The following is an 11,458-nucleotide window of genomic DNA, read 5'->3' as shown; positions in this document are numbered from 1 at the left end:
TTCATGTGTTTCTTTATGATCACCATCCCCTCTCTCCCTAAATAATGGGCCACCCTGGCCAAGCCTTAGGTAATTTTTACACTTCCAATGGCTGTCAATACTGTTCAATGCCTTTACAAGCTCAGGCCACAAAAAAAACGCTTACAGCACCCATATGCCATCTTGAAATTGATATGTACAGGATAATCTATACGGAAGTGTTTTGTTTAAAAATCTCTTTCGTGGTTTTTTAATTCTGAAATACAAAAATCTGTGATACGAAAGGGTGTCTGTATATACTGTCCTAGATACAAGTTAACTAGGGGCGTGACATTCCTTGATCACGTGTCTACCCTATGATATATGCTGCACAGTGAATAGCGCATTTGGCTGACCAATGAGTCAAACAGTCCCTCCATTGACGTCTTCATACTGGAAAACGAAGCAAACAACGGCAAGAGGGTCCACAAGACGTTGTACTACTTATATACACTATCAGAAATGGAAACAATAGTGTTCTTACTTCTAGCTGCTGGGGCAATATCGGGTAAGTAGTTCAGTGTGCGCGTGCAGTTTGTTTTCAGTTTAACATGTTTATAATTGAAATTCACTCTCAGCATGATATGACAGTCGACACAAGGTATCTTTTTGTCTCATTCTGACTAAATGAAAAACTGCTAGTCTGCTAAATCAACACTCGAAGTTTTCGGGCCTACTATATAAAACGGGGCCAGGTTGGACTCTGTTGTGCCGCGCAACAAATTAAATGCCACTAACTTTTTTCAGAGAGAGTGTGTCCACACTAAACGTCATCGAAGGCACACCGCCTATTCAATCAATCCCACAATTCGAACAAAAGATTCGTTTGGCAAAAATTCGGTTGGGGATGGTGATCATAAAGAAACACAATAGTCAGCCTGTCTTAATGACCTCAGAAATAGCAACATGCCGTCATTTGACATTTAGATACAATGCCCAGCTGCACTGTGTTGAATATAGTATGGCTAAAAGAGGTCAGAAGAAGGTCAAAAAGGCAAATCTTCAACAATATGTCCCCTTCAAAAATCCTGTTTGCATATACACAAACTTCCTTGGTCAATCGAGGTGGTAGCTTCAGCGAAACTGGGACAGCATTAGCCCTGATACGATGCTGTGTGTTCCTGGCGTTATCCGCGGCCTCCCACCACGGCCCAGCTAAGGTCCATAGACGAAACCGGAGACATGCGGTCCCCGATTCAGAACGCACCTGAAAAACTACATTCTAACTGATTTCGGCCGAAATCAACTCGATTCCGATCTATGCCTACCCGAATCACTTAACCGCTCACATCTGAAAAATTGCTCTCATGACGTCCCAAACTGTTTAATTTTCGGGCGATGCGATGCTTGGTCAAGTGCCCAGTGGCCGAACATATCTTGCATGAACGTAATGCCTATGGCTAGACACCGGGCCCTTGTCGTAGCCCTGCGTGCGATGTTGTGTGTTCCTGGCGTTATACGCCTTCCATGTGGTGGGAGGCTGCATAATGCCGGGAACATTATTATATCATAGTACGCAGGGCTAGAATAGCATCAACCGATTAAACACTGCAGCAAGTAGCTCAATATAGATTGCTGCCATCGTATTGCCAGTATTTTGCACCTTATCCGTATTATTCGACACCGACGTCATCACCGATTGTCCATTATAAAAGTCGAAATGAAATTCCCACCACAGCGAGGATACATCGTCGACTGTGTGACCGACTCCTCTGCCCCTTCCCCTCACTCACCAGCGACTATCCGTAGTGAGTTTTTCCATAAATACTGTCCGTGTTAAACTCAGTTTTGCCAAACGACGGAAAATCCTCGCTTCAGTTTCTGAGTTTGAATGAATCGTCGATAATATTGAAATTTAACTTCCTTGGTCTTTTTTTTGTTCAAGACCTGTACTGGATATATTTGTCTAATACATCCATTGTGAAATCAACACGTTCAAAAAGTCAGTCCTGTAAAGCCGTCACGCCTTTTCAATAAAAAAGATTTAACGGGATTTGCTACAGAGTCTATGTGTTTTGTCCGTACAATCGCCAGTGGCTGCAGTTGTATTTTGTTGCGCGGCACAAGAGAGAGTTCACGCTGACTCCGTTTTTGTTGTAAATTGGGCGTATTGACAGAAGTTCATAATATTTCACTCCAGACAGACCCTGAAAGATGTTATTATGGATGTTTTCAAAGTGACCGCCAACATAAAAGCAATGGATGGGATTTATGTATTCACATGCGCTAATAATATCTTCCCAATACAAGGGAGATCTTTTGCGACTCTGTCACAAACGATCGAAACGTACAACATTATCCAAAATCGAGACAACGCTGTCGTCTTCCATCGTACTCCGACATACTTACTTTGTAGTTCTGATCCGTGTGTTACTCATCGTGCCATTGGATAATGTTTTGCGTGTGAATGGGATCGACTTTTCCTACACCTTCGATCCTACACTTCCAGTGGCCAGGACTGTGAGAATGGTGGCTATGTTATTAAAGGGCTGGTAAAGATGTCAGTCGTTAGCTTAAAGCAGCAAATCATTAAACTATGCAGAAATTGTGTCGAATAATGAAGCAGAAAGTTTACGGGTAACTGTCCCATTTTGAAGTGTAAACCCAAAAGCCAGGTCTGGGATGGCGCACGAGATCTGCGTTTGAGTTAAAGCATTCCCACGGGTTCCCTTTTCAAATGTATTCGTCAAACCCACCGTTTAAAACGCCATAGAAATTAATAGAAACGTATACTACTTAAATGTCGTCATATATTACTGCATATCTTTAAAATGCCCTTTCTGGATTTACGACAGGTGACTGCTTAATTGGTGAAACTGACGGACTTTCATTTATTTCTGCCCAGAAAGAATGTAATATTTTGAAGTTGGTCACAGTTACGTCATTGCTATTTTAAGGGGACGTGCTACATTGTTGAACTTTCTGGAGATGGCAATACAGACTATACGTGTTTTTGTGAATAGTTGTCTTTTTTACTGAAGCCTCAGGGGGGCTGTCAATGAAACAGGAAACTGAAGTTGGATGAATAAGGGCTTTGTTGTTGTTCTCTGGTCCATTAAAACTCAGTAAGTTTTTAATGCGATACTCACTCACAAAGTAAGGCACCCAGTCACCGAGCGAATACATCACAGTCAAAACCGCTTGGCCAAATGCCAATCCTTAAACAGGAGTGGTTACCTAGCTAAGTTGTAACAATTGCAAGTGTTCTGAATGCGACCCGTCCACGTACTGTCGAAAGACCCACATACTTGCTATCACACATCACACACTAACTTTATGAAAGCAATGCATTCATCGCTTAACAGGGAAAAAGACAGCCTCGGGGACAAGTCTGTCCACCAGCAGAATTATCATCTTAAGGCCATTGATCAGTCTGAATGTTTTCGTTGGCTGCCGATATATGTTAAATTCCTTACTGAGTCCAGCCACAGAAAATACCTATAGCAACCATTAGTCATCACCATTTAGTGTCATTCCATAGGTTATTCCTCTTGAGACTATATTATTGGACAGGCGTCTGCTGGATATGTTAGACTGGCAAAACTTTATTTTTTCTACCAGGGAAGAATGCATTATTTATGGGGCAGACCCTGGTATACGCCACTGTTGTGGATAATTCAGGCGACAGCGTTCATTTGCTATTGCGGCTTCCTAAAATTGGGAATGTAGAAGGGCGGCTTTTTACGTGTATATGTTCCCATTTGTCAATTTAATTTCAGCCTGATTGGGACTGTTCATGAAGCAGCGAACTGCAGATGAATAAATGAAAACTTTGCTGTTGTTCTGGTCCACTGAAACTGGCATTTTAAGGGGTGGGCCATTTGATTTCTGGGGCCATAGGAAATGTGTATGGCGAGAGTTTTTTATCCACCCAGGCAGCAATTTTTCCCCCAGTGGTTGCTTCAAAGCAATTTATTTGTACTCGTAGAGTCGAAGCAATTTTTTTCAAATTGTTTGAGTATAACACAGTTAACAAAACGTTAAACTTTAGTCATGAATCTATAAATAAATTGTTACCGCTTTATGAGATGTGTTTATTAGGCGATTTCAATCTCTTTTGTAGACTTGACAAACATTTCCACGTTTATTCTAACACTTGCACCATTGCATTTATAACTCAGTACAGTTTGGGAGTGCAGCCGCGCAATAAAGTACACATTCATGTACAGTCATATGTATGCGCGGTCACTCTACATACGTCCAGTGACCGTGATTCATGCTACTTAGAAGAGGTTTTTACTTCTATAGATACCAGTAGGTGGCAGCTCCAAAGTTTTCAAAGCTTTTTCTTCAAAAATGCCGCCATAGGCGGCAGCTCCAGAGACCATTGAATGCTTGTCTACCACCCAAAGGTGCATCAATTTTTTGCTGCCTTCCTAGAAGCAAATTTTATTCTTTCCCTTCTGCAGATACAATTTTCCCAGCATTTGGCCTGGAACCTTTTTTACGAAAATCCTCCAGCCCCCGAAATCAAATGGGCCATCCCTAACCTACGTGTATCCGCTTTCATGACCTAGCATAGTTATTAGAGGAAATCACCGTTTAGTGTCTGAATTTCTGAATGTAGTCGTTGAAGCTTTTCATTAGTTTTTAAGTTCAATTCAATTGAATATAGTAGCCAAACCAAATACAGGCCTTTGCTTCCTTGTATTGTCTATTAGCTCCACACATTCATACAATCAAAGTCCTCAATGAAACATACGGTGTTTACCGTCAAAGCTAATTCCAAGCGATCGCTTACCAAATAGTTGCCCTAGTTCAATTGTAAAAAAATACATGTTAAAAAAACGATAGCACTGCCTTTGACAGTTTATTTGTTATCTTGCTTTGGAGCCAGAAAATTGAGCTTGTCAACATTACTTTAAAGCTGTTGCAAGCACATGTACACTGCTGTGATGGTGGTCAAGTTTAAAATTGACGTTGCTTCATAATCAAGTTGTTTTAAAATAAGAAGCATAATTCCTTCAGTGTATTTGCATACCAGAGAATTACAAATAACACAATGGTTAACCAACAATTGCTGAATGAAAGTGAATTTATTTTAAATATAATTAGTCAGAAAATTTTTTAAAACTTTATCTAAAATTTCAAAACAAATCTTTAAGTTTTAGCCGAAAAGTTTCAGCTCTAAACGAGTTTCAACAAATTAGAAGGCTCTTAACTTTTCATTTTTTCTGGCATTTACCTGTCACTCAGACTAAAGCATGGACTATTTACCACGGAAACCTCAATGTAGATTAACTTTATAACATCTACAGGCAAAAAATTAAAAACTTCACAAATCCCTTTCAAAATTTACCTATATGTACGCCTGTATTTATTAAAGGAAGAAGCTCTCTTCCAAAGCCGAACTACAAAATCACATTGGCAAGTCTACTAGTTCTACATCAATACAGGCCAATAACATCTGTAATTGCATTAGTTGGCATAAAACTGTGAACCAAAAAAAATCTTAATGCTTGGTTCTAAACTTCATCACATTTCTCATGTTTTCCAAACACCAAAACATATAACAGGCCCCGTCTAGTATGCCAGATGATGAGGGATATCTAAATTGCATTATATAACTTTCATGAGATTCAACGTTTTCATCACGTTAACTTTCATATCTAAAGTACAAAATGCTTGGTTGGCCGCTTAAGGCAAAACTTAAACAGTTGCAGTAAAATCTTAAGATTCTCTTAATACAGCCTAAAATTAACACAGTGAAATAGATTTTTTCTATATGACGTGATTTCTTTACTGAAATGGCTAGCTTGTGCCTTCTTACAGTTCATTTAGAGAGGCCGTTCAGAGCATCAGCTACCAATATGACCAAGCCCGGCTTGCACATCGGCTTAATTTTCAGAGATTAAAACAATTTTATTCATATTTATATCATCTGAAACAATTTACATAGACATAGATGCTCTCGACTTCAGGTGTCACTCTTCTGTTTTGTGAATATTTATTAAAATAGCATGAGTTTTGACATGCATTGACAATATATCCAACGATAAAGGCGGGCGTCACAAGATATCTTTCCGAGTCAGTGGCACCAAGTCATTAGTAACCGGCAGTTCTAGATATTTTCTTATGGTTAATTGTATTATCAGAAGTATTATCAGAAGAATCTTTGAGATTTTCAATGTTCTTTAGTCGCTGATTGGGTTTTACAGCAATTTCGTCCTTGTTCTTCAGGAGCTAGCCGACCTGAATCCACTAAAAAGCACCTTAAATTTTTCTTCATGATAGATAATTTCTCCATCAAAATATTAAGCCAAATGCATTTTCTTAGCAATAAGAAATGGGCTAAAATGATAAATCTCAAGAAGCATATTTCCACTTTCTAATCATTTGTGAGCATGAACACCACTATACGTTAAGAGTGGTTGAAAAATCTATAAGTTTATGGTCATACTGTTTTGAATAGTGCTATAGACAGGACTCATTTCAGTTTTTTTTACAATTTATCCACGATAAATTAGCACTGTAGATCACAATACTGCACAACGTACATGTTTATTTATTTATTTATTTATTTAAACTTTTAATGAGCGGCCGAGTTACTAAATAAGCTAAGTAATTTTCATCGGGGCTCAATAATACAACAATCTTAATAATGGCAGAAGTACATATAAGATAATAAAGTCGTTCACAATGGAAAATTCACTTTGATAAACTCTCTTAGCTTCACCTTAAACTGTATAATATTAGGCGCATGTCTTATGTCGTTTGGCAGAGAATTCCAGAGTTTTGTGGCTCGGTAATGAAAACTCCGTTGACCAGTATTTAAAACTGACTTTGGAATACAACAGTCTTGACGAGAAACAGAACGTGTTTGATAAGGATGAACATCACTCTGAAATACGAAGAACTTACACAGATATTTTGGTGCATTTCCAGTCATACACTTAAATGTTAACACTCCCATGAAATAAACAATTCTTTGTCTAATGGACAGAACATTGAACCGAGAAAATAACTCAAGAGAAGGATAGTCGAAAGGTGATTCAAACAGAATACGTAAAGCTCTCTTTTGTAAAATGAAAACTTTGTTGAGATTTGTTTCTGTTGTGTTTCCCCACACAACACAACAGTCGTCAAGAGTACTCTGTATAAGACCATTATATAATATGATGCGGTGGCTCATTGGAATAAATGTGCGTATCTTAACAACAGAAAAATTCTCCTACTCAAAGTCTTACAAAGGATATCTATGTGTTCATTCCATGATAAACATTCATCAACAGTTACTCCCAAGATTTTTCCGCTATATCCACGGGAATTTCAATTCCATTAACATGTACAAATGAAATGGTTTCAATCGGGTTCGAACGTACCCAGTCACGTAGCGGAGAAGCCACAGACAAAACCGCTCGACCAAATCCCCAATCATCAGCTGTTATAAACGTAAATTTTCAACTCAACTAAGGGGAGAGTTTTAAAGTAGAGATACTATTTTTTCCTGCTTTGAAGCTCATTATCATCTCCTTTTATATAGTTAATGTATTTATACATCATATAGATGCTGTCGGGCATCCTAATTGATGACCTGTAGGTTATGAAGCTATGGGTGAAACGTTCCACTACACGGAAAGCAACCTGTGACTGACAGATTAAGATTAATTGTTGTATAATAGTGTTTTATCACTTTGCCACAAACTTAAAATCACTTTTGGAAGTATAACCCCATTAATGAGAAGGTCGGACGTCCATTTGCTATAGCATAGGACGAAGTTCAGAAAGATGGTTGACCTCGTTAGTTGAAAGCGGCTGATATGCAAAATGACCAAACCATGAGGGAATAGGTTTACACCAAGGAAGTCGCACACGAAAATCACACAAGACATACATGTTTAAATAATATGTAGTTTGATCATAAAGTTGTAAGAGATTACATGGGAATTATCTTGATGCTGGATGTTGTGAGTTCGAACCCGATTGAAAACTAGCTGTATTCTCTCCAGTGAACATAATTAAAAACATGTAAAAGGGAAAAAAATGAATGTCAGAGAAAGCTAAGATGAAAAACAGACAAATAACAAATTAATTAATTGAAGATGATGGCAGCGTAAGGGGCGCCGAAGCAAACTGGAGCTGTGGTAAAAGAAATTTGTTTTCTGAGAATTTCGACTTTATGACATAAATGCTCCTTATTAAAGCAAAAAATATTGTCTGGCCCTCTTTGTCAGTCTTTGAATATGAATGCACTTATACTACTGAGATATACTTGTCATGCCAAGATTCCGAAGGCACAAACGCTGTGGGTTCGAGATCATTTTCATATGAAAAGTACCTTACTTGGGGGTGTGAACTGACTATCAATAGGTGATTGCTCTACAAATATCACTGTTTGCTCTTGAAGTAATAATAGGTTCCATGCGTATTTGCAAATGGCAGGAGAAGTTTCATTCCTCCAACTTCATGTGTGAAATGGTAAAGCGACCCCTCACAAGACAATGTTATGAAGTCTTACGATAATTCATTGCAGGAAAGCTGGGCAAAAAAGGCTTTTGAAAAAGGTTTGGCTCATTTTTGATGTAGATTGATTCCATTAATAGCTTTGGTTTCTTTGGTTCTGGATATAATATATATATATATATATATATATATATATATATATATATATATATATATATATATATATATATATATGTATATGTATAATCCTCAACCAACACCACGGTAAGAAGAAATAAGCTAAGGCTGGCCTCAGTGCTCAACCTTCCGTTGTGTTCGTCGGTCCGTCCATGACACGACGTTTCACAGCTCTGTACACACAAAACAGGATATTGATTGTCAACTCGAAAACACTGCAAAATATTCTCTTCTAAAATAAACAAAATGTTGAAACCATAGTTGTGACTAGCCCTTTTTTGGAAGCAGTATGTCGTGGGTGACCAATAACAGCCTCGTTCGAGTGAATATTTATAACGTACACTTTTGTTCAAGATTTCGGGGATTCCAGTACGGCTGGAATCTGCCACGTATCCTTATAAACGTATTTAGTACTATGGTAAAATAAAATCTATATTTTTCTTCCTTTCGTAAATATTGAATCGATGGTTCTGGATTTGGTTGAACGAGCTTGGATATGCTCACCATGCATGACGAACGCCGGGTCCGTCGGGCCTGGACTATTCGTCAGATTGGCAGTAACATCCTGTGGTACATGGTCGGTGCATGCAGCTACGTCAAAGAGTACACTCTGTTTTTGTGGTAGCGGTAATTCCCAACGTAGGAATGGAACATGGATCACTTGAAAAATGCATTTCAGCAATACAGTACGAGTGGTGCGGTCGCGTAGCTTTGTGTGATCACGTATACTCACGTTTACTCTGAAAACGCACTGAAACATGCGTAGATTGCACCATTTGTCTAGTGCTCCAATAAAATGATAGTTCTGTCAAAGGTTGACGTCCAGCCCAAATACCCAGGCAAAACCTCGAGCTACTGTACTGCAGCTACAACATGCAATGCATGTGTTTTACTCATTGAACGGAAACACTCAGGCGCAGGATCGCTCCACTTTTTATAAAATAAAATCAACCGTGAAAAGTTCAAACTAAGACTGATACTGTCTTATTTAATACAAAGAAATGAAACTTGGCCTCATCGTACTTTTCAATCTGTCCGAACATTCAATTGCTTTGTCCACTTGCACTTTGTCCTTCAGAGTCAGACTCCGACTCTGATTTGGAGCAACTTGTCCCGGATGCCTGGGGTTCAAATTGGTATGCCTATGCGCCTTCAAGCCAATTCCCCTCGAATTTAAGGTCATGAAGGACAGAGACCTTAAAGGGGAAGTTCACCAAGGACGATTTTTACATATATGCTGGCTTTGTGGTCACTTACCCCCGAAAAGCTATTTTTGCCATTTATAGCTCGGGTAATTTTTTACAATAACGATAAAAATAATACATGAAGCTGCATTTTAGGGCTTCATCAAATCCATGTAATTTTCATCATGGGAAGAAACTCAATGCTTGAGCTTGCATCACTTGATATGGAAGGAACCATCTTCTGTTGGTATGGCATTGTCCACTCACCTACGCTCAAACCAGGCTGTGCGTATTTACATAAGTATTGTTTATACTGACAATAAAATGTACACTGTCAGATTTTGTGTTGCTGTTTACTACTAACCACCGAATCTACAACAAGCTTAAGGAATGTACGGTAATTGTAATATGGTCAGAACTATCACTCCACTCCAGCCGGAAAAGCTTGTGGTAGATTGGTGGTTAGTGGTAAACAGCAACATAATCAGACATTTTCAATATATCTCACATGTTTCATTCTTAATACACCGAGTGTAAATAATTTAATTTCTGTTCAAAAATTTGTCACCTTACCCATCGTCAACTTCATTCTGCAGTCTCTCACAAAGTTGCCAAGTCACCAAGTTTCTGTCCGACATAGTGGATATGACGGGAAGACGTTTACGTTTAAATATTTGTGAGATGTCAAATGATTACGTTCACAACATATCTGTAGTGTTAAACTTCAGTTATGGAAATACAATCTAAACACATATCAGATGCATATATGCAAGCACACACACTCAGAACACACAAAGACGGACACTCACACAGACACAAACAGATAGTGTACATACATAAACACATACATATCCATGCACACATGAATGCATGCACGCACCCACCCACCCACCCACCCATGCATGAATACATACATACATACATACGTACATACATACTTTTATTTTATTTTATTTTATTTTATTTAATCTCGAACCAACAGGTTGCCCCAATAACAGGTTCGTTTGAAAATAAAAATATAATACAAAAACGAAAAGTATATAACAGTTACAACGTAAACAAACAGACAGGAGAATTCACGTAAGAAAAAAACCAAAAAAACCCCCCAAAAAACAGCAATAATGCGAAAGATACACAGAAAAACATCTAGATAAAAGTAATTATTCAGAAAAAAGGATCTTACATAATCCATGACGAAAATTACTGAAGTTATTAAAAATATCTAAATTTTGCTTGTTACAGATAGAATTAAAATATGTCTGAGATCGTGATAAAAATGAGTGTTTCAAGATATTCGTACGTGCTGACACTGGTCTAAAAAGAACAGCACGACGCAATGTAAAAGCAGGAACGTTAAAATGAATCTGTGCAAGAACATCTGGTACACTATAAACTGAGTGAAGGATTTTATAAAGAAAAAGAGTGTCTAAAAATTTTCGCCTGTTCTCCATTTGGGAAGGCGAAATTCTTAACATAGGTTACTATACAGAGCCTTGAGTAAGCCATCGATGATAGGAAACAAAGATACTTGATAAATTTTATTTGGACTCTTTCTAATTTCTTTATTAAATATAATTGATGAGGGGACCAGATGGGTGAGCAGTATTCAACGTGGCTTCTGACGTAGGAGACATACAATGTTTTTTAAAACTTTGATGCTATAAAATATTTACAAG

The 11,458-nt window shown here is 38.1% G+C and overlaps 1 protein-coding gene across 1 annotated transcript in view; it reads left to right on the top strand.

The window, feature by feature from the left end:
• The first annotated feature begins 363 nt into the window (after nucleotides 1-363).
• LOC139144750 (limbic system-associated membrane protein-like) overlaps nucleotides 364-11,458 on the top strand; it is a 79,369-nt gene continuing 68,274 nt past the window's right edge. The window contains exon 1 of the mRNA XM_070715479.1: nucleotides 364-526. Coding sequence (XP_070571580.1) covers nucleotides 481-526 — 46 coding nt within the window. The 5' untranslated portion in view covers nucleotides 364-480. The remainder of the gene's footprint in view (nucleotides 527-11,458) is intronic.

The sequence above is a fragment of the Ptychodera flava genome, chromosome 12 (genome assembly GCF_041260155.1).
Source record: "Ptychodera flava strain L36383 chromosome 12, AS_Pfla_20210202, whole genome shotgun sequence".
Lineage (NCBI taxonomy): Eukaryota > Metazoa > Hemichordata > Enteropneusta > Ptychoderidae > Ptychodera > Ptychodera flava.
The sequence above is the reverse complement of the archived record's forward strand: the minus strand, read 5'-3'. Positions and strand labels throughout refer to the sequence as shown.